This window comes from Falco peregrinus, chromosome 1 (genome assembly GCF_023634155.1).
Source record: "Falco peregrinus isolate bFalPer1 chromosome 1, bFalPer1.pri, whole genome shotgun sequence".
NCBI lineage: Eukaryota > Metazoa > Chordata > Aves > Falconiformes > Falconidae > Falco > Falco peregrinus.
This window is the reverse complement of record NC_073721.1, coordinates 31,764,594-31,788,986: the sequence shown is the minus strand read 5'-3', so window position 1 is coordinate 31,788,986 and position 24,393 is coordinate 31,764,594. Positions and strand designations below refer to the sequence as shown.

General features: G+C 41.7%; 1 protein-coding gene across 1 annotated transcript in view; it reads right to left on the bottom strand.

The window, feature by feature from the left end:
• The window catches only part of SORCS3 (sortilin related VPS10 domain containing receptor 3), a 304,161-nt gene that overhangs the window by 4,383 nt on the left and 275,385 nt on the right, over positions 1–24,393 (bottom strand). The window contains exons 19-25 of the mRNA XM_055809927.1: positions 17,658–17,844; positions 14,641–14,774; positions 9,734–9,857; positions 6,964–7,076; positions 4,970–5,101; positions 2,993–3,092; positions 647–752 (exon numbers count right to left, since the gene is read on the bottom strand). Of these exons, the coding sequence (XP_055665902.1) occupies positions 647–752; positions 2,993–3,092; positions 4,970–5,101; positions 6,964–7,076; positions 9,734–9,857; positions 14,641–14,774; positions 17,658–17,844 (896 nt within the window). The remainder of the gene's footprint in view (positions 1–646; positions 753–2,992; positions 3,093–4,969; positions 5,102–6,963; positions 7,077–9,733; positions 9,858–14,640; positions 14,775–17,657; positions 17,845–24,393) is intronic.

Sequence of the window (24,393 nt, the reverse complement as noted above, 5' to 3'; positions counted from 1 at the left end):
GCAAACAGGCCGTTCTTATCCCATATTTTGTTTCACAGATTGCAGCATCAAAGTGCCATGGGCCAGCACAGGTCCTGCCTGCTGCCTGGAAGCAAAAGGTTTATATTAACATCTGGCAAACAAAACCTCAGCACAGATTCCCAAAGGCATTTTGATGCTTAACACAATTTTCTGGCTTTGAGTTTCCTACCCTTAATATAATCACACCTGTTCCTCTGCAAGACTAAACTATACACTTTGCAAGATACAAATGAGATACTGCTGCACTAAGGCAGTTGGCCAGGTGGATATAGACTGTAGGAAGACATCCATTGTGATTTTTTGACTAAGTCTGCATTCTGTAGTTCAGCACTCAGTGAGCACGTAGGGTTCCCATTTCTGGTCTGTGGTTCAAACACAACGCTGAAGCAGGTCACAGCTTGATTTCTGAGCTCTTTGCGAGCTTTCAGAGCACTGAGTTTGTGGTGGAAGGGCAGTAGACAGTCTGCTTTCTATAGATGAGAACTAGGGAACTATAATGATAATGGTCTAAGCATTAGGCCAGCATAACTCACTCTACATCTGCAAGCCAGGCACTGCTCTGCCTAGATTTCCTGTAAACCACCCAGTGTCTTCCCCCTCCAGTCTCCAAAGTTTCCCAACTTACCTCTTGAATTTGTAGATTAAAAAAACAGCCAAGCCTACAAACACTACAGACAACAACATCAGCATCGCTGAACTGCTATGACCCGTGCTGGAATCAACAAGAGGTGCTGCAGGAGGAAAGACAGAGCATTACATTTGCAAGATATTATTAGGGAGAACATAACTAGCAGAGAGTCAAGCTCAATTCTGTCTTCGCCACATCTGCTTTATCACCCCTGCATGGTGCATGCTGTTTTCAGCAAGACCAATCAGTAGGAAACAAATTGACTCTCTTGTCCTTTAAAAGCCAAGCTCGTTTTTCAAAACAGTGCAATCTAACACCTCCTAGTGAAAAGGCACAAGCAGCCACACTTAGCTGAATGGCTGATCACTCCTGTGTTAACACTCTGGGCTATTTCTTTTCAGGCTTTTCCAGGGACTGCAGTGAAAATGAAATTTATGAAGTGTGGCTTAATGATGTCTATTCCCCTTTGGAGAAGCTACCTCAGAGCATCCATGAACAGCATGACTCCCGTCTTCCAAGGATGTGTATCTATCTTGCATGTGACAGGAATCTAGCCCTGTGAGAAGCCTCAAGGCTCAACCTTGTATTGGACCTTGAGGCTTTTTACCTGAGTCAGTTTTCATAATGTGAAGGAGCCCAAAGCATAACCCTGGACCCAAGAACACACTACATTATAACATCTTGGAGTTTTGATCCATCTATCCTTGACATTTTGGGTGGGCTAAATAAAGTGTATTCTATGCCTTGTTTATGCAGCTATTCCCACAGCTCATCAGAGCAGACCATCTTAATGGCCTGAGCACTGTGCTGAAAATCAAGAGTCTGATGAGAAGTCTCTAATGATGCACAAATGATTATTAAGTAGCAGCTGAGTGTTTCTCACTCTGCATAAATATTTGGTTTTGTGGGTGGTTAGTGGTTGGGGGTTTTTTGTTTTGTTTTTTTTCTGTTAGTTGGTTTTTATTTTGGTGGGTTTTGTTTTTTGGGTTTGTTTGTTTGTTTGTTTGTTTGTTTGTTTGAGTGTTCTCTATTCTTTTTCTGTCACCCAGAAGACCAGGACAAAGTCTATACAAATAGAGTCACTTCTGGTTCCATGCCAAATTTTCACACCTAAGTGTCTGATTCCGTCAATATTCTGCTTCTACTACTTCTACAGACTCTTTCTCGGAAAAGAACTGACTGTCATTTAAACGGAGTCAAAATATTATGGGAATGGTCATGAAACAAATGCAGCACCCCCACTGGGGGCACTGGAAGGGGGCGGTGTGAGAATGGTTGAGGACTGTAAGCTAAATCCACACATTGCACTGTCTTAGTATAACAAAGATTCTGAATCTGGCGACTGCAGATATTTGAATCTCATTTCCAGTTTTGCAAATTAATTCATTCTAGCCTACTCCTACGAACATCTGGTTCTCATCCCCAAACAACAGTCAGAGAGTGAAGGCAAAAAGGCATTACCTGTAGGATATGTCACAAGCCTTGGTTTAGCCCGGGTCTTGGCTCTCTGAGAGCCTCATGTAAAAGGAAGCTGAAGTGTATTATTGTGCAACATGAATCCCAATCTTTTGGAGAGGCTATCAGCAATGTCACATGCACAAGATCCCACATTTCAGATAATTGCAAAGGCAGTCACAAAATGCAAGGACAAAAACTAATCCATCATCTCCTCTCTTATCATCACTGTCTCAGCAACGGTTGAAGTATTAGACTGGCCGAAAGTCTCAGCAGTAGCCAAGAGCTTCATATTAGGGTAATTTAAAGCAAAGGGGGTGATGAAGCTTAAAGTGACTATTCATTAATCTGTGTGAAAATGGAGATAGGTAGCATTGAAATTTAAGTAAGTTCTAATTTGTAGAAGTCAGTATTCAGGCACCTATTCCCTGTAAGAGGCCTAGATCTTCTTTTCATGAGTACTTTGCCCCTGTAAAGCTTCTTGGCTAGTCATAATGTTAACAAGCCCTTCAAAATAAGGATTTGATCCAATATCCATGAAACTTAGTAATACTCCCACTGAACTCCACAGGTGCCCAGTGAGGGCTTAATGGAACACCATTCACCTGATTTTCTAACACACTTGAAAAACATCAATGCACTAGTTAATTAAGCCATAGGGAACTCTTAAAATGTACTTTTAATACTTGTACAAACTGGTGCATGAAAAGCACACTGCTGGATTCTGTTTTTAACACGTCCTGCTTCTACTACAATGTCTCAATACAATCAGTCCTACATATCCCAGTAGCACACACCAAACTGTGAGTGCTTTGATGTAGATTGGTTCTCCTGAAGTTGCCTGAAGCCTCGAGAGAACCACAGCAATGCATTTTACTCCACACTCACCTAATGTTAACTGAGTAACATACACCACAACTTCAACACCAGGCTTCAGTTCGAACTGGACCAGGTTCTGGTTGAGAGCATTAAAAAGGATTTCTACTACCTGATGAAATAATAAGAGATACAGTACTTAAAATATAGAAGACAGCAAGCTCTGGAGAACATTCAGGAATGCATGTAGCCTATAAATGGTGACTAACACCTCTTACCAGCTTGAGGAAGAGAAGGGAAGCGAGAAACGGAGATAGTGGAGAGAAACACATACACGTGCTTTAGATGGAGCTGAGTGTAATTGCATGGAAGTCTCCCTACAGGACTTTTGAGACTCACAAAGTATGTTATTACACCTCTCTTGGGAAGCAAACCAATAAAGTCAGCAATTTTTTTTCTTTTTTTTTGGAGGGGGTAGGGGAGAAAAAGAACTAAGGATCTTTTCACCCTCCACAATATCCCGTGAGTTTAATCTAGTGCACTTGGAAATCACTGACTTGCTAGCCTTTCATTCATTGGTGGATGATGGAACTGAGTTAGGTAGTCCAGCCTAGCAACACTTCTTTACTTACATTGATTCAGAACAATCCTAGTCACGTAGCTCCTATTTAAACAGGCTGCTGGGGACGAGACAATCCAGTTTTGAAGATTAATGGGGAACTTGCCATATTTCTCCTTCATTTAGAAAAGGGTCCTTGGACTAGAGTCTACTCGTGCTATTTGGTTGCCTCAGAGCACATACTTGGTGTGTCACACTGGAACCTGAGTTCGTTAATGCCTCTTAGAGTAGTTCTGATAGTCAGGGCACAGCTACCAAGTAGTTCTGACGGCCTGCTCTCCAGGACAGAGCTCTCCAAGCAGAAGGCAACAACAGGTGCCAAAGTGCAAGTGAGGAGACCATCAAATAAAATTAGAGTGCTAGAGCTTCAGGCCTCATGGTCAGCAAGTTAGAAACCTAATCTGAGATGTCTGTATAATACTGAAATATGAAATATTGACACAACAGCCTGTTCAGAGGGAATCCTAATACAGGTAGATCCTGCTGAACAGGGTGGAAACAAGTCTGAGAAAACCCCTCTAAAAAGCCTTCCAAACCTTCCCACCATAATGCATCTCTTCTGCACACTCACCACCATAAATTTAAGAGGCCAGCTTTGCTAGCTTCCTAGGACAAATGTACTACTCTGAGGGGACTGACTTTGCTCAGTGCTTCCACAGAATTCAGCAGTTCTCTGAATTACTTAATGTTTGATCACAGAAGAGTTACTCCTCCAAGAGTTACTTGGAGATGGGCTCAAACATAGCCTGCATGCAGTAAAAATGCTGCGTACGAGAACATCAGCTAGAGCTAAGAAGCCTTTCCAGCAGTACTTTACTCCTTTGCCTTTATAGAGCTGATTTAATCACTTGGTAATTCTACCATGAAAGCTTCAGCAGACTAGTGCTGTTGTTCCTAGCTCTTCCCTTGCCTGCATATCACTGTTGCTATTCATCACTGTAATTACCTATTTATCTAAATGGATGGATATTGTAACTTCCAAATATAGTTTGCACATGCCATTCGCTGCTGCAGAAAAAAAAAAAGGTCTTGTTCCAGTGATATACGAGCTGAAAAGCCTGATTTATTTTTAGTAAACCTCAGTATATTATCCCGCTGCTTTGGCCTCTGTCTATTAGCATTCCTCCAGGGAGCAGAGGGAGTACATATTCAAGGTTCCTTTGGCCATAACTACTGTAATAAGGACACACCACTGATCTAGGAAGAACCACTGCTGGTAGACTGTGATGTATCTCAGTGAGGTATTTTTGTGATGCATTTTTCCTCTGCAAATAATTTTCTTTAATGCCATAAACTACATTGCCACAGTCCCAGATGCATCCAATTCCATCAAACTTATTGTAAGTCATTTCCAATGCTGCACAAATTAAGGGGCCCATCTGCAAATGGTATGATAGGAATGGATGTTCCATGAATCCTTCTTTCCTTACTTGCTCCAGATCAGCCTCACTGCTTTTCCTCCTTTCTGTTGTGTTTTTATGGGGCAGTATGAAGAGTTCAGCAGAAGTAGGCAGCCCAGGAAATACAGCTACCAGGATCTGTTCATCAGGGATACCAGTCACCTAAAAGAAAAGTAAAAAGGAAGTCTCTAGCTGCTATTCTGTTACTGATGTTTCCATTCACTACAGGAAACTCTGCTCCCATTAAATTGTTACTTGCCAGTTCCACTGTATGTATGTTATGGAGCTAATGAGTTGTTCTGCCTATGTGGTGGGTCAGAAATAGATGCTAACGATTTACTCCATTTCTAGAATTGAATGTAGAATGAACACCCCTGGACCCAAAGATCTCAACCCATAGTCCAAACCTACTATGTCTCCAGATCTGAATTTTCCATATAGTCATCTCTACAAAAGAATGACCAAAAGTCAGATCCAGAGAGTCTGGCTCAGAACAATCACTGGTAAGTGTGCCACTAACAGGGACATATGAAGAAAATCGCCTGCAATCACCTTCTAATATTAGGTTATGGGGATCCACATTTGCCACACATGAGTAACTTAATGTCTCCAGTGGGATACTCTACTACTGGGGCTGATTAGGAGGGCTGTGCTAGAAACTGCTCAATTTGCTGAGCCAAGAGTCCGTATTCCATACCTGACTCACAGGTCAGGTCTTCAGTTGCTTCAGAGGCTACTTCCCTGTCTCCCCAAATCCAAGATGGGCATCCTCAGTAGGTCAGGAAGCCTCTCACAAACTCTCTGCTATATGAGGCTAACTCCAGTAGCTCCCTGCTCCTACCCCACTTCAAGCTCCTTGGCCTTATTCCTGAGCTGAAATGTATCAGTGGGGCAGCCCATTCCTGGTGATATGTCATGTAAGTGCAGACCATGGATTGCAACCTAATATTCACAAAAGGATATACAAGCAAGCACTTCTATATGGTCTCTGCTGTCGTCTGTAACTGTTCATAGTTACAACCCAACTAATTTCTTTTTTTCAGCAGGCTTGATTCTGAATACAGTAAAAGGGAACAACAGTTTAAACAAATGAATTTAGTCTTTTGTCAGGATGGGAAAACAATCAAGGAAACTCTTATAAACTGTGAATTTTGAGTGGGCTGCAGATGAGAAAAGCTGAGCAGGAATGTACTTTCCCGGTAAAAATAATCAGCCTCCATTTCTAAGAACAGCTGTAGCTGAAGCAAAAAAACCCAGCACGATACATTTTTGGCAGAATGGAAAAAACACAAAAGTTTGCCCAGATCTATCTCCTGATTTCACACAAAACCAAAGTCCCTGGCTATTTGATATCATAAATTATTCTGTCCCCTTTTGTGCAAGAATGAGTGCTAGTTTACATATTCTAATTAATCCCAAAGGAAGATTCAGTATCTTCCACCCACAGAAGTCTCTCTTTGTCCTGTATTTTAAAGGTAAATTTATTTTCCCCTCTTAATCCTCATTTTTTGTCCCAGTTGAAAGGGGAGTAGAGCTTTATAATGTTCACCAGTTGCTACAGCTATCTGCACATTGAACTCCTGACTAAGAGGTAACAAAAATCTTCATTGTACATCCAATGTGCTACAACATGTGTCTTCTAGGATGAAGTGGATCAGCTGTTTAACAACACATGGTAACACTACTCAAATGTTTGGAGTAGAAAACAGTAGACACTGTAATATCAATTTGGCAAAATAATAATAATAATGATACTATTGCAATCAAGAATTTGTAAAGTCCTCAGGGATATTAAAAACTAAAAAGCACCATAGAAACATAAAAGTAATTATAATATTTCCACAAAATTCCCAATATAGTTTGCCTGTGTAAAAAGGTCCAGTATATTTAGAAACTTTTTACTAATTTAAAATGATAGCCTCATTACTACTGTTTTTTCTCATTCTTTCAAGCTAACATGTTGAAAAAGTGCATGTTTTAACAGCATTGTCAATATAAGTACAGATAAGGAAATGGATGCTCACCTGTGCTAAAGCTCTCTTGATGACTTTGCCAATGTCTTGCCTCCATTCAGGGATGTCAGGGTTATGGTAGTCCAAGTTGGGAGAAAATGACAAGAGCTGAGATTGGAAATACTCTGGAATAGAAAAACAGTATTTATAAGAGGATTAAATATGCAGAGTACAGCCAAGGCTGCAGAAGACAACAGGAAGACCATAATTAAACTGTCTTAAAGCAAGAGAAGGAAGTCTGAAGGAAGAAAAAGGGCTGGGTAACACTAAGCAAGACAGAAAGCTTTCAACAAAACAATTCTTGTAACATTTCTTAATAAAGGACATTTTGCCCTAATACCAAATTGTGTTTTTTCCTAAAAGAAATGGAAGCAAGAATGAGAGAGGGGAGAGGATACCTTCCCTTTATGATGCCTATAGGCTTTGTAATTTTGCCACTCAGCTTCATCAGACCCTGCTTACAAGGAAGTTGACCAGTAAATAAAGCAGCATCTGGCTGAAATTTGGAAGGTCTGTGCAATTGCATGCATTGTGCTTTGCAGAACAAACACCTACTGTAAGTAGTGTTTTCAAAAGCAGGTATTATCTGTTTGCTCTCCTGGAGGGAAACCGTGAGTGGTTAATACCCCAACAAATCAGAACCCAGTGGTGTTAATGACTGGCTAATCAAGCCATGGCTATTCATGAAACACTTTGAAATTACTTCCTAATTGACTGATTGCAGGGAGGAAGAAAAACTTCCTAGACTTAAAATACAGAACATTTTAAATTTTTCTCCAATTCCAAATCTCCCCTATGGTGTCACCAGAGACCAAGGTTGGAATCCTTACGACAACTGTGCACAATAAATTTGGGCCAGTGGGAGGCACAAATCCAGGATGGAAATCATACTCAAATATAAGTTCTCAGGGTAGATGGCTCTCTGGTTTTAGAGATGTGCTGTGCCTTACTTTGAAGCACCTGACCTTCAGACACTTCAAATCGGTACCATTAATCATTTGCAAGAAGGTACCAGTTTTAGATCAAGATACACCACAAGAATATGTGGGGAAATCCACAGAATAGCAGGGATGTGCCAGCACAGCATTTATGTTGCATCTTTTGCAAGATCTGTTCTTTCATTTTAGATGGTGCAGTATATTTTTAAATAAATAAGCATCAAAGAGAGTGGGGAAACTCTCCCAAGTTCTGAGGGCTTAACCCAGCTCCTGATATATAAAGCCTTTCACTTTTGAAAGCTCAGTACCATGTCCAATTTATTTTTTGAGTATATTCTGGTCTGTTAATCACAATTTGAGAAAAGCCTGCATAAGTCTCCTCCACTGCTAACACCAGAAAGCCATGCTTTCCTGCCTAGAAACATAATAACACAGGACACAAATATAGCAAAGTGCATGTTTACCAAAGGTGTCACTCATTTACATACTCAGACTTGAACTGATCACCAGACTGGGGGTCTGGCAGGACTCCTTCCTTAGACCATGTCAGTCTGCAGCATGGAGCTGCATAGGACTACTTGGACATTCCAACTGGATCACTCTCTCTTTGTGATAAAGCCTAAAGAGCTGGATCTTCTAAACAGAATGGCAAAATTTTTTACAGTGGTTAGAAACAGAGAGCGAGGAGTGCTCTGTGGGACCTACCAGGACCAAAGATCAAGATCATCTGCAGGGACCTCTCCCAGATATGCTTGATTCAGGTTTATTCCAAAAACAAATGGAAAGATGCATGTTTCCCAGAAATAAACACTGCTTTTTGCAATGCTCAGAATGATCGAGTAGAGGGTTACTTACATTTGCTAATAGCTAGTTTCAGTATTACTAAATGATATCAACAAATTATTAAACCCATTGCATTTCACAGCCAGGCAATCAATAAATATCTATTTAGCTGGTTGTTAAATCTGAGCATACAGCTTTCCAGTCACCAGCAGGACATTTATTTATATTTAATTACTGAAACAAGACACACATAGTTAAACTACACAGTGCAATCTGAGTTATTTGAAGCCCAGGTCTCTTAATAAAACTTGCTATCCAAAGAAAAGCTTGCCCTTAAATGCTGGATGCCAATAACTGGATAAAGAAAATGAAGACTAGCCCAGGATAGAAATTATTCTCTGGAGAAATCTCAAAGTCCTGGCTAAAACTGCTGAGAGCTCTTCCACTCAGCCTTTATCAAGCCCCCAGAAGGGTAAGCCCTGTGGTCTGCCAAAGGGCGCTTCTTGCAGCCCATGATGTGCAGATATGGCAAGAACATACCAAACTTTACTCACACTAAAGTCCAGTAGACATACTCAGACCTCCAGCTGTGGCATGGAAGATGGGAAGAGATACCAACAACAGAGTCATTTCTGCTCCCTGTTTTCCAGACCCCTGTTGTTTATGCAGTCACTGGATAAAGAGAAACATCAGCAGCACTCAGGCCACCTTAATGATGCACTATGACTACTTCTTTCCATAGCTGGGAAGCAGAGGGAAGGCAGACTGGCTACAGTTCTTTTGGGAGTTCCCAGTCAGGGTGTACAGACAGACCAGTTGGCAGAGAAGACTCCAGACACTTTACTACAGTGCTGAGCTTAAAAATTTGGCTAGCTGCCCCATCCAATTAATTTCTGTATTTTGTGATCATGACATATCTGAGCTACTTTGTTTACAATTTGTCTTCAAAAATTCCTCCAGGCACTACAGATTTCACAGAGTTTATTTTGGTTCAGCAGCAACTACCTGTTCTTCACCTCTAGATACCCCCTTGAGATCTGATTATAAAAGGCTGAGGGTACCATGCACTGCGATCTCCTTGGTATCCTGGATGAGGGTGTTGCCGGCAGCAACTTGCACAGTGACAGTGTTCATCCCCTCCACAGCAAAGACGTATGAGATGCTGCTCTCCAAGGTGATGAGGGGCTGCAAGAGGTAAACATAGTTGGCGATATTAAAATCAGGGTGAGATTAACTCACGATCACAACATGCACCTGACTAATCCACCAGGCCATGATATCCTCCCTCCCTGACACAGGAATGGTGCTCTGAGCGTGCATGTCCTGCTAAGGCCTCAACGTTCCCATCCATTGAGAACTGTCCCACAGGCAAAGGTTTCTCTCACTTCAGTAAATGCTTGCTGAAATGCTCTTCCACTGAACTGCAACACATTATGCTATGAATACCTCAGCAGAGCACAGTTAGCAACTGCAGAATACACACACACACGCGCATGCACACTCAGCACAGTTGCTGTATCAGTTATACAAAACACAGGATCCAGCTCAAACCAGCATTGAACATAATCCAGACACACAGATGCTTCTTCAAACAATCCATATTGTTCAGATTCAGGGCCAGCCCTTGCTCTTATGAACACAAATCCATCTATCCCACAGCAATTCTGCTCAGGTCAGAGGCAGGGCACCCAGCATCGCCCTGTCCATGCTTTGAGCCTGTAAACCGGCTCCAGCCATAAGCTGGCAAACCATGCTAACAAGGCTGAAAGCATGGCATAATACCTGCAGACAATGCTGTCTGAATGTGGCTGAATGGTTTCCAGAAGAAAGTTCACCTGAATTTAGCCAGATCAGAACTCTGGCAGAGAAGGCTGACTATCTGCACCTTCTCAAACAAAAATTATCTTGATAGTACTACAGGTGTCCTCTTCACACAAGAAACTCTCACATTGATACACATCCAGATGAGAAAAGTGCACGATGTTCAGGAAAAGCTATTTGTATATTGATTGATGTATCAGGTTTGCACAGCAAGGTTCAGGTAGCAGGGGGGCTGCAGGGGTGGCTCCTGTGAGAAGATGCCAGAAGCTTCACCCACATCAACCAGAGCCAATACGATCTGGCTGCAAGACGGACCTACTGCTGGCCAAGGCCAAGCCCATCAGCGACGGTGGGTGGCAGCAGCTCTGGAATAATGCATTTAAGAATGGGGAAAAAAACCTGTAGAACAGCAACTGCAGCCAGAGACAAGACAAGAGTCTATGTGAGAGAACAGCCCCCCAGGTCGGTGCAGGAGGCCGGAGGGGCTCCAGGTGCCAGAGCAGGGATTCCCCAGCAGCCCATGGTGGAGCCCATGGTGAGGCAGGCTGTGCCCTCAGCCCATGGAGGTCCATGGTGGAGCAGATGGGGGACCCACACCGGGGCAGGGCAGAGTGTGAGGAGCCCCCTGAGGGGGCAGGAGCATCAGGGAGAGCGTGTGAGGGACTGACCCAGCCCCAGCCCCGTCCCCTGCAGTCTGTGGGGAGGGGGCAGAGACATGGGGAGTGAAGTTGGGCTCAGGAAGAAGAAAGGAGTAGGAGGAAGGCGTTTTAAGTTTTGGTTTTATTTCTTATTATCCTACTCTGATTTTATTGTTAATAAATTAAACTGTTTTCCTCAAGTGGAGTCTGTTTTGCCCGTGATAGCGATTGCTGAGCGATCTCCCTGTCCTTATCTCGACCTCTGAGCCTTTCGTTACGTTTTCTCTCCCCTGCCTGTTTGAGGAGGGGAGTGATATAGCAGCTTTGGTGGGCACCTGGTGAAAATCAGAAGTCTAGCCCTCCAAATGCCATTGATCGGATAGCTGGCCTGCAGACAAATCTCTTGGTTTAGACCATTAAACCATTAAAATGAAAATAGTGATACTAGCTTCCATTGCAAAAGTACACAGATAAAGCCATCATACCATTGGTGTTGTCCCTTCACTACACTGCCTGTTTGTTTCCAGAGGAAAATCTCTTAACATTCACCTTCTTAGCGCTCATGCTTCATCCCATCAGACTGCCAACCTGCCTGCATTTCATAGCAGTGGCCGTATATGCCATTTTCATAACTAAATCAAAATTTCCAGTGGCATTGGCCAGACTAGGAAACACATTTCCTTCCCCGCAGAATGCCACCTTCCTTCGAATCCCTCATCCATGAGCTGAAAAGGCAGCAGTCATGAAAAAAAGGGACTCTCAGACCAAGTGAGCAAGGGTGCCAGCTTGTGCTAGCCCTGGAGGCCTAGCTAACATGCATTTAGATATACACACATCCTGGACAAGCAGCACGGGCCTCTATCAAACTGCAGTGATATTAGCAATCTTCCCAGAGGTTACAGGTTGTGATTCTGTGCAAAGGCAGATAAGGGGAACCAATCTGGCCTTTAAAATTACAACTTTCCCTTTTTGTATGTGTGTATGCTGGACATTCCATTATCATGGATGATTTCACCTCCATCATGGAGTTTTAATATTCAGCCAACTCCTTAATTTTAATTCAAGCACCAAGATTTGGAAACTAACTGTAAATTAAATCAAGTAGTTTAAGGTTCATTTGCTCAAACCTATTAGACAGCTGGACACATTTATTAAACTGGACCTGTGTTAATCCAAGCAAATTGGCCTTTGGGCATACTGCAAAAATTAGCACACCAAAAATTCAGTGCAATGGTTCCAGCAGGGTGGGGAAGGCAGCAGCAGAACCTTAGCCAGGTCATTTGAGTCTAAGATAACATTCGCCTGTGCAGCAGCACAGAGTACCTTAGTGAGACTGCACAGTGACACATCTGGTTCTGCCTGGGATGCCTACGGACTGAACAGAAAAAGAAGCTGCAATCCCTCAGCATGGAACTAGAATATATCACCTAATAATAGCAGTCACTATACACAGTATTACAAACCTCATCCTTTAATTCACACACAAATCAGTGTTCCCCATCTTCCACTTGTACTTAGGGCACCACAGTTTGCCCATGAGTGGGCACAGAGAAGGATCTGACATGTACATTAAACATCCCAGAAGAAATTTTAATGTGATGTAGATTGTTGTCCTGAAAAAAAAAGAAGGTGGCTGCTGCTGTTATATCTATATCCTTTGTGATACTTCTGTCAGTTGAAGTTGAAGCACATTTCATGAGGTAGCTAGAGATAATGCTTTGCAAAGAATGAAAGGTGCTCTGGGTCTTTGATTTGGCCACAGGTAAGTGGCACCATCTTTACTAATCCATACCTCAATATATTTCAGCAACAGTCATCAAGGTATCATAAGCATCAGCTACTCTATCTGCAGTTATGTCCAAAGCATCCATCCCAAACACATCCATATCTGCTTGTAATCTTTTGCTTATGGGTCTGAAACTTAAACTAGAAGTTAAAACAGATAACATGATATTTACAACCCAGACGCAAGCACAATGAGGGCTACATGGAAATCTTCAGCAAACACCACTGCTTTGCTCTACCATTTCTAGACTACATTCCATTTCAAAAAATCTTTTTTAAGGCCTATTCACAACCAACCCCTATATTAAGGACAAAAAACAACAGCAGGAAAACTGACACCTGGGTACACTGGAGGGCTTAAGCAGATGATCAAGTTACCAGTACCTAAATTGTCTCAGATGTACTTCAATGGCTGTCCATGTGTGACCACTGAGCCAAAAATATCTGAACTGTAATGTGATTTTGCATCCCTCTCATTGCAGTACAAACTATGTGGAATTACCTGGTAGTAGTCACGGACTAGATGTGAATGTGTGGGTGGTTGCCATAGCTCAGCTAGTGCACAGAAACTTGCCAAAGTTATAGTAAGTGGCTTTTGTTCCTCAGCTCTTCCAGTGCCTCAATTACACTTTCACAAAAATAGGTGACTTCTTACAGCGAGCTTCCTAACTGAATGTAAAATCTCAGTAGACACAGCATTTACTGATTATTTTTTTTCTCCTGCTACTGTTGGTAGCAGGGGTAAGAGGTTAAAATGCAAGCAGCTTTGTCAAAGAGAAAATACTTGTGTGCCTGCTATTTTTGAACTCAAGTTCCATATTTAAGTAAAATCCCATTTTTTTTCTGCTGTGACCTCATTTCAGTGCACATGTTCAATTGCAGCTCAATAATGTAGACAATGACGTGACTTAAACTGCTTTTGTAAATAGCAGCAGATACTACATTGCAAAATTAGCAGCTGCACATTTCACAACTGTAATAATGGCAGATAGTGCCTGTGTGTCAGCTATCTCACTCCTAAAGTCTATAATAAAAACTGTAGCTAATAAGCAATCCTGCTCTCTCCATTTGAAAGCATGACTGCGACTTGTCATGACTGCAACTTGTAGTTTCACTTTAATTATAGACAACAAATCTCTTTATAATAAATTTTTGCCAATCATTTGAAAATTCACTGCAAAGAAGTCTCATCTCCATCTCTAATATATCCAAGACCATGAACAAGAGTTACGGACAGACACAAACAATTCATTGAGTGTAGATTGAAATTCTAGATACAACTGGTTTTTTGAACACCAACAGCTTTAAACTATTGTGTTGCAATCCACCATTATATACTGCATACTGGTACATAATGGAAACCCCCATGGTTATTTGAACACCAGCAGTTTTTAGACACTGTGTTGAAAGCCAGTATTATCCCATACATAGTGGTATATAATTCAGTTAAGTTGCAAGTGAATGCTGGTAAAACCAGTGGTCTCCAAAGCTCAGTTGGGCTGATAACAGCCAGATGTAAAAAAGTAATGACTCCTAAGAACAACAGGAGACAGGAGGAAATAAACACACAAATGTTGAAGTACAGATAATGACAACCCTTTTCAGACAAGGAAAAAACTAAAACACAAAACAAGCAAACCAAGTTGTTTTTATTAGGGCTGAGAAAGTTCCCGGTCTGGTGCAACAAGCTTAGGAAGTGAAAACGAACCAAAGGGCAGCTGTACCTTTGTGCTGTTACCAAACCACCAGAAGTAGGTAAGTGTGCCTGCCTGGCTGGGCCAAACTACTGCAGTTATGTTGACATCCTTATTTCTGATGGCGACAAAGGGGACACTCAGATGGACATGCTCCACTGGACCTGTGTGAAGAGATGCTTCGTTATTAGAGGCTTTGAGTTAAATCCTTCCTGTGCAACTGTGAACATTAAGGATCTTTCCTTTAAATAAATCAAATATCTTATGCCAGCAGTGAGACTCTGCTATAGCAATACAAAAGAATTTCAGCAGTCAATAAGCAACAGAAAAAGATACCAGATTAATAAGCATAAAATCATATATTTTTTTTCCTCACTCTTAATTCTAGAGGAGCCAGAAATGCACGTTTTCCACGGTGCTAATTTCAGACAGGGTCCACACTGTGTTTAGAAGAAATTTTTTAACCCAGTTTGAGGGACCACAACGAACTGGCTTTGCACTGTATAGGGCAAGTTGCTACTGAAAGCCTGAAGGATAGGACACAAGAAAGAAAGAAGGTGTTTCCTTGAAAAAATATCCAATGAGCTACTAAGATTTGTGGGAAAATAATTTTAGCCAAGATGGCTTAAATCTGATCATATACTCAGCGTTTATGACGTGGTTAATTACACTCTGCCAGTTTTTTAGAAGGTCTCCAAAAGAAAGATTCATGATTTTGGAAGTCCTTGGTATCTTTTTGACTTTGGCCTCACATTAAGAAGTCTTTGGGGAGTCAGTTACCACTAGCAAAAGTCAGGAACTACTTGAATGATGCATAGATTGGCATATCAAAGTATTTAACTGCCAGAAGAACTTCTTTCTGACTTATAAAATGAAAAAGTATCAATGCAAAGTTGTGTCAAATAAATGCAAATGTCCAGAATGAGTCCTGTCCGTGAAGTCCAGAATTAAGCCACCAGTTCCTCTCCAGAAAAAATACTGAGGTTTTGGTTGCTAGTTTGTTTAAAGCTTTTACCATCTCCATTGCTTTCCTTATTGTTTAAGTTTTTGGTTTTATGGGTATGGAATTTCAGCTGGTAACTGTTTCACATTGGGCAGCGTTACCGAGTCCTTCTGGATGGTACCTTTTAAAACACAACAAACTGATAGACTGTCACTGTGAGAAGGACAGGATGAAATAAGAAAGAAGTGATTTTTTTTTTTTCCTAAGGCACTAATTCTGGGAAGCAGGAAATTTGTTGATCTTAACCAAGATGATCTCTTTGTGTTAACTCTCAGCTCTTCAAGCATGATAGGGGGACATTGATCATTTCTCCACCTACTTAGATGACAAGGATTTTGAAGAGCAAGAACTGATCTTTCACTGATGGAACATACAGCTCCAGGCACAATGGGGCACTATTCTTACTTTTGGGTCCTTAAAACCTATTCTTCTTTTTCCCCCTTTCCCAGGGGGTCTTTACCAGCAAGTCACTCCTGAATTCTGCCCATAGTAATTACTCTGAGTTCCAAAAATAGCAGGATCCCCCAAATATTTTGTGACAGTGCATGTAACAGGAAAAACAGTAATATTTTCACTTTCTTTAAATGAAGAGATGAGCAGCTTGACAGCAGATTCCAGAAAGGTGAAAAGCTGACCAACCACTCATAAAGCTGCAGGGTAGAAAACTACTGTTGCTTGAGGCCAAGGAGCTTCTTCCCCCGCACCGCATTCTAGCACCAGACAGACTGTATAATAAGGGTGATTTATATAGCAGGCATTTTTGTCTGTACAGTTGAGCTTCAAAATCAAACCTCCTATATTGACTAGTACATCCAAATATATTAGAATTCTAGTACTGAGGTATCACCTATTTCAGTGTTTGCATGAATGTAGATGCTTGCAAAATATTTCCCTAGAGATAAAAGTCAAAGGAGAGATCTGAGGGGCTGAGGAAGAAGAGGGTAGAGTAGCACAACCAGGCAACGCAACTGCCTCTCATAGCATTCTATTCTAAAATTCTCACCGTGAAAAAGAAGTTCCTATGAGAAAAATCAGATAATCCATACAAAGCTGGTTGTTATTACCAGGTAACCATCACTTTTGTCAGCTAATGGCCCAAGGTGAAGGAAAAAAGAGTTAATGTTCTAATAACAGGTTGTTAAATGTAGCCATGATTGACTTTGAGGGAATTATGAGTACAATAAAAGCTTCAAGGAACATTTATTCGTTCACACACGGAGCTTGAAATTAAAAAGAAGAAAAAAGTTCTTGAGTTTTGGAAATTTCTGACTTGCTTCCTTCCAGCCAAAAAGCTCAAGTAAAAGACAGACAGGCTAGAAGACATTATGACAGGCTAAGGGGGAAGACAGACACTGATGGTGTAAATCTGAACACAGATGGAATTCTCTGCCCAGGACACCTAGTAGTCTGAAAGCAGGACAAAGAACTTCGTTCTTCCTGGTCTCATCCTGTGTTCCACACCCTCTGCTCTCACCTGTGGCTTTGAGAAAGTCAGCTGGGGGCTCTCATGTGCCAAGTGGAGAGAAATTGCACTTGTTCACCAAACAGGAGGGAAAAGTCAGGAATGCATGTCAAACACATGAAATATGAAAAGTAGCACGTCAGCCCTCAGTACATTCATATCCCAGGAAGTATGCTCAGCATAATGCTTTTATTTAATAAGCACTGTAAAACTCCCAAATCCTGAGTAACTGACTCAAAACTTAGTAGATTAATCTAAAACTGGTATTAGAAGCATGTTGAAAACACACATTTGGAGTTTGTTTCATATGCTGTTTAGTGTCTGCCCCTTTCAAAAAGCCCAAGAAACATTTTCAGACTTTTATCCGTATCTGTGAGGACTGCAAATATACTTGCGTTAAAAGAAACTTCTCTTCCTCTTCACGCAGTGAAGTTTACTTAACAAGGTAGAAGAATATCTAAAAGTCCAAGCCTTTGGAAGAGCCTGAGCTGCATATGTAGGTGGGTTTGCATGAAGTTGCAGGGCTCTTCAGTGAGGTCATTTTTTTTTCACCCAAGGAATCTAGTAGCTGGAAGTACTTACAGACCACATGCAGGAAAAGGACAGCAGTGTCAGAGCCCAGGCTGTTCTCTGCATATGCTGTCACCTGAAAGATTCCAGCACTCTTATACACGTGCCGGATGCCATCTTCAACAGGGCTGAAATTAGCATAGGATACTGCAATGCCATCTCCAAAATCAAGCTGAATATTTGTCCTTTGGAGATCGCCCTGCAACAGAGAAGGTTGGATTAGGAAACTGGGCTGATAAGAGTGATTTTTATTACCTTCCATCCCACTTCTTAGTTCCATGTCATTAGCATGGACACAAACTTGTAACTTTACCAAAAAAGCGTACCTTTTTTCTGTCAGTCACCAAAGTGGTCAGACTCAAATCAACACCAGGTAATTATACACAAGCAGTGCTTAGAATAGCTGAACATATACACCTGTAAAGAGATGTTATTCCCCCATCTTGGGTTTATAGATCTGGAGAGGGCAGAGTGCCAAACATGCATATACCAACGGACCATACAGGAATCATCTAATGCAATGCACGGTTGGGCATTACGTGTCACTGAAGTGGCCAAGGCTTTGCACAGCCTTTTGTTGAATGGGTGCTGTCCAAGTACTTCCATCAGAGGCAGTGAGATGGGGGCACTACACTGATGGTAGGCTAGATGCTAACTGGAAAGTAATTTCCACATGCATATGGGAGCATCAGAAACACTCCAGAACAGGACAGTAGTTGAAGTGGGTCTCCAATACGTTCCAAAGAAACAGAAGCTAGTCACTGAGATGCTGCAAGTCTAATCTAAGTTAGTTTTCCAGGCTTCCTGTATAGTCAGAGAAAGAAAGAGACCAACACATCCCTTCCAAAGATAACTGAGACAGGTGACATGAATCATCTTCTGCAAATATCCATGCCTGTACCCTGATGATGGAGCCTAGATGATTACTTACAGCTAAACACGTAACTTCAGGATGGCTGAATTCATGCCCTTTGAATCCCGCATTGAGGACTGACAGATTTTGTCTAATGTCAGTTAACACAGAGATAGGGCCTGTATACACAGGGGAGTGAAGTAGATGATGAGGAAAGTCCTTTCTAGGATTACTGTCAATGACGGCTATGAAACGAAGGAGGGGAAAACAGACAAGAGATTCCAGCGTTGCTGGTATTGTCTAGAGGCAGCAGCTGGATTGTTTTAATTTAAATCATGCTTTAAACCACTGTAGTTGAACTGTAGACGTGTCTGTTACTTCACTTTCTTGGAGTCTTACTTCATACTTGTCCCCAGCTGACTAAAAGTAACACAAAACAAGGCTAATTTAAACAGAGCTAAAGCCCACTGCAGTGATTTCACTAAACTGAAATGAAACTACACCTTAGATTAAATCTCTGTAACTTTCTGCATATATATCAGGTCTGTTGGCCCTAAGTAATTTTCTCTCATGAAAGGTCTCCACTGTGTTCGCTATGGGTGAAGAAGATACTAGTTCCTTTTGGAGATGTTCCTAGCCCAAAACTAAACCCAATTCCTAGATATATTGAAGGTAGGAGTGAGATTCTAAAGTGGAAAAAAAACCCCAACAAAACATAACAAAACAAAAACCAAAAAAGAAACAAGCAACAACAACAACAAAAAAACCAACAACCCAATCATGCTCCTAAATTTAACTGGGTGTGGTTTTGGGGGTTTTGGATGTGTTTGTTTTGGCTTTTTTAGATAGGACATTCAGAAATATTTCATGGCCATCTCATAAACCCCATTATGGCTGTAAATGCACAGGGTCAGGATCAAAGCTAATGTCTGGTTCTGGTACATGTCGACCTAAGGCAGGGAAGCAGCTGTGTAACTCACAGCCAGTTCTGATGTGCCTCCAATCCCTCCACAGCCTGTTCGAATCCTGCAGGCTCCTGCATCCCCTGGGCCCACTGGAAAAGACAACTGAACTCCCAGATTTCACTAAAGCCTCTGGGCCAGGTATTGCACAAAACAATGACTTCCTAGAAAAACTGTGCAGATCAGACAAAGAGCAAAGATTGCCTGGGACAACCACACCTGTGACAGTCCCTAAAAGTTTCAGAGCTAACAGCATCAGCTTTCCTCTGACCAGTAGTTTTCGATTTTACCTGTGTGTGGCAAAACACATGGCTTACAGCCTAAATTCTGGCTATGAACCTCACATCCGTAAGCGATTTTTCATACGGTCTTAATACATTCATACATAGCACAGATCCATTTTGGATCATATCATCCCAGGACAGTCAAGATAAAGGCAGAATATTGACTGAATCATGGAAAAAGAGGTCCTAAAAGCAGGATTACATAGCTCACAGGCTGTTCTAACTTAAATGCTCAGCAACTGAGACCAAAGGTGCACAACAAAAGCTCTTGCAGAGATAGAAACATCCATGAAAGGCAAGGGGTCACAGTTCTTGCCTCCCACTGACTCCAAACTCATGGCAGCTGCTGTCTTACTGGCAGATTTCTCTATTGACTTAATCAATCTGTCCTACTAGAAAATTAAAAATACAGTATAAACCAAAAAGGAAACACAGAGGACTAGAGTGGTAGTGACACTAAAACCTGTCTATAACATTAAGTAGCAAATAACATTCCTTTGAGAAAAAGATTTAAAGTCCCACTAAAAACTTCTCTAGCAGGGGCAAAATTTCACTCATGGGATATTTAGTTATTTGATAGAAAGGCTCCCACAGCTTGTTAAACCTTTCAAAACAGCTCCTCAAGGGAATGTACTATGACCACAAGTTCATCTCATACGGAAGACACTGAACAGAGGATAAAAATCTGAGCTGAGCTGGATTCATCATCGGTGACCTCAGGCTGGAATCTCTTGCACCCATCACAGCAGCTCCTCTCTTATGCCTAACAACTATCTTTTCTGTTTCTTCCTTGCTTCTCCAACATGATTCCACCTGAAATTATAAGGTTTGAAGTGGAGAAGCAGGAACAGATTTGTCATGCCTAAATGGTAGCAGATGATCTTTCCACCCAGTTATGAAAGTTGGGTCTTCAGTATGATGTCTGCTCACCACACTAATGTTTTCTTTCTCCTTTCCATACCTCTGTATCCAGTACATAAAATACTAAAACAAGTGTGCCAGCCCCACACATGATGTCAGAATATTCTGGAGTTTATGAATACAAATTAAAATAGAAATTAAGTGGAAGCACTTCAAATGGAAAAAAAAAAAAATCATTGCTCTTCATATATATTCAAAAAGTGCATTTTATTGCTTTCAGCTCTGTAAACTACCAAAAGGGAATGAGCTAGGGGCTGTCACAAAGATCGGAGCTCTACATACTGAAATGAGTGAGCAGGCAAAGGGTAGTGGAATGGGCGGACAGGAGTACTGTCATGGAACAGCTCTTCAAAGTCATTTCCCTGTCAAGGCTAGCCTTGGGAAGTTTTCCTGCCTGGAAGCCACACTAGCAAAGTGACAAAGCAGATCACTGGTTGAAATTTTGACCTTCTGAACTTAAGAGCCAAATTCCCACTGATTTCAGCAGGGCAATAGTTCATCCAATATGTGCTTGGGACGGGGGGGAGTGCAATGTATATACACAATGAATTTTGGTTCTTCTAATGAAAATCTTAAATTGCTTGCATAAAAATATGACATGGATGTGGCTATCTCTTTTGATAAACACAGTTTAGCAATCTTTTAACAGATGTGCAGAGCTCCAATACTTACTTAGGCTTGTTCTTTGGATAGTCACTGCTTGCTTTCTCAGCTTACTTGCAATTACAACCCTGCTACAAAGCCTTGCCATCACCTTGTAATTACTGAAAAAGGGAAGCTGTGAGATGGCATAAACAGAAGACAAGGGAACAGAACAGTTCAGTAGCTGGAGCTGCCACATAAACATCCATTTAAGCCTGAGGAGAGTTTATGTACCCTTCAGAGCGGAGCTGGGGATGCATGGAAAAGATCAGGTGAAAAAACAGATTCATAGATCTGGTCAAGAACACAACTCCATACAATGACAGTTTGGAACTCTATTATTTCTTTGTGCTCAAATCCAAACTTGGATTTTAAAAAAGGTAAAATAAGGTTCTTATCTCCTTATGTTCCCTTGCATGTATACACAGTCCAAACCACAGCCCAGCTCCATATTTTTAAAACCACAGAAACATCGTAAGTCACTCTGCATCTATTTGCCCATTATCATCACCATGCACATATTCTGAATTATCACTGTGAACGATACCTCTAAAGCTAAATCTATAAGTCCTGAGAAATTTAGTTTTTTATTAACTATGATAAAGTCTTCATTTACCATTTGATAGCATAAAGGTCAGTCACACCAGTCTATTAAGGGCGTGTACTAGAAGGTGGAAAGGAACTGATGGCTACTCATAAAGTTGCTGATCATGGTTAGCCTGAAACAGGAAGGCAGCTGAATGGAGAACCACACAGATGTATCCACAGGAGGACTTACCAGACTACCAGACTGCTGTTTGGCCCAGAAAATGAGTGCAGACATAGGTGCAAAACAACCCATCAGGAAACAGACTGACAAAAGAAGGTGGAGGGAGGGGGGCAGGAATGAATCTATATGACAGCAAGGTCTGTAATAATTAAGAATTCTAAAGAAATCTTTTCTTTCAACTAACAAGGAATATTTTGATGACAATTCATTTGTCTCAGGCTCATACTGAAAGACTAGAATACTTTTTCCCCAAATCTCAGTGTTGTTTGGTTTCCCCCCCTTAAAATGTCTACTCCTTAAGAAACAAACTCAACACAGAGCTCTCTGTGGAATAAGCTGTTCACCCACAAAGACATGTTCTTGAAAATCCTCTTGCCTTAGAAAAAAAAATGTTTCTATGAAGTGTTTTTCTAACTTTCCTTCTTTTTCAGCAAAGGACATAGAGTGAACACCCTCACATATTTATTCAGCTGCCTCTTCAATCTCTAAAGCCTTGTAAAGACTCCACTCTTCAGCTACCTTGACTGCCTCCTTATTCCCCATCTGTTTATCATTCTTTGTATGCTGCAGTTCCGCTTGAGTTCCTTAATAAATTACTACTAGATTTCTAATTTTTAGATTATGTCTGTTCTTTTCTGAACTCCCACTCACAATGTCTATACAAATCGTCTTACCATGTCAAGTCTGCAGAATATAAAAGAATCAGCCAGGTAGACAAGAAGTCCCCTTTGTATAAAAGCAGAGCATGCATGAACCTCTGAGGAAGTATGTAAAGACGCCCTGTCAGATTAGTGTGGTCCCAGTGAAACATTTAGTTACTGCAGAAAAATTCAAATTAATAGAAGTGTGTGTGTTTAAAAAAATAACAAACAAGATATCATGAGAAAAAAAAACTTCTCCATGGAAGTATGCTCAGATTTATAGAATCACAGAATGGTTTGGGTTAGAAGGGATCTTAAAGGTCATCTAGTTTCCAGCCCCACTGCCATGGGCAGGGACACCTTCTACTGGACCAGGTTGCCCAAAGCCCCATCCAGCCTGGCCTTGAACATTTCCAGGGATGGGGCACCCACAACTTCTCTGGGCAGCCTGTTCCAGTGCCTCACCACCCTCACAGTAAAGGATTTCTTCCTAATATCAAATCTAAATCTACCCTCTTTTAATTTAAAGGCATTACCCCTTGTCCTATCCCTACATGCCCCTGTAGTAAGTCCCTCTCCAACTTTCTTGTAGGCCCCATTTAGGTACTGGAAGGCTGCTATAAGGTCTCTCTGGAGCCTTCTCTTCTCCAGGCTGAACAACCCCAACTCTCTCAGCCTGTCTTTATAGAAGTGCTCCAGCCCTCTGATCATCTTTGTGGCCCTCCTCTGGACTTGCTTCAACAAGTCCACGTCCTTCTTAAGTTGGAGGCCCCAGAGCTGAACACAGTACTGCAGGTGGGGTTTCATGAGAGCAGATTGGCAGGGAAGAATCACCTCCCTCAGCCTGCTGGCCATGCTTCTTTTGATGTAGCCTAGAATACAGTTGGTTTTCTGGGCTGCAAGTGTACATTGCTGGGTCATGTTGAGCTTCTTGTCCACCAAAATCCCCAAGTCCTTCTCCTCAGGGCTGCTCTCAATCCATTCTCCACCCAGCCTGTATTCATGCTTGGGATTGCTCTGACCCATGTGCAGAACCTTGCACTTGGCCTTGTTGAACTTCACGAGGTTCACATGCACTCACGCCTGCCCAGGTCCTTCTTACAGCTTCTCGTATTCTTGAAGGTCTCAGTTGTTAATGGAAGTTACTCCTGGGTCTGGAAGGTGAAGGGACACTAGGCTTGCACTGTTTCTAATATAACCTCCCCAATGACCTAATGCTGCCTGCTGTCAGAGCAGGATCCTTAGCAGACAGGCATCTAGTCTGTCATGGTGTCATTACTCTTATGTTTGTGACCATCACACGTCTGGCTCCCAGCTGTCTCCAGATACTGTCCCAGAATGAAGTACACAGGATATAGTAGAAGACAAAAGGTATTTGTGGTTCTCCAACACCACCTCAATCCCTGGCTACCCCTCCTGAGACACCCGAAGATGTTAGAAGTGAGGCTGTGAGGTGACCCTTCTGTTTAACCAGAAAACAGATGTAACACAATCCATTATGGAAAAATCACTGTTGGACCTTCAATGACACCTTACACAGGCAGTCAAGCCAGCAGAGAAAACAGCAGCACTTTTTGTTGTGCAGTCACATATATCCCTAAACACCAAACCAAATCACAGACCAGAAGATTCATAAGATTATTTGAAAAACGCTCCTGTCGGCCCAAATACATACC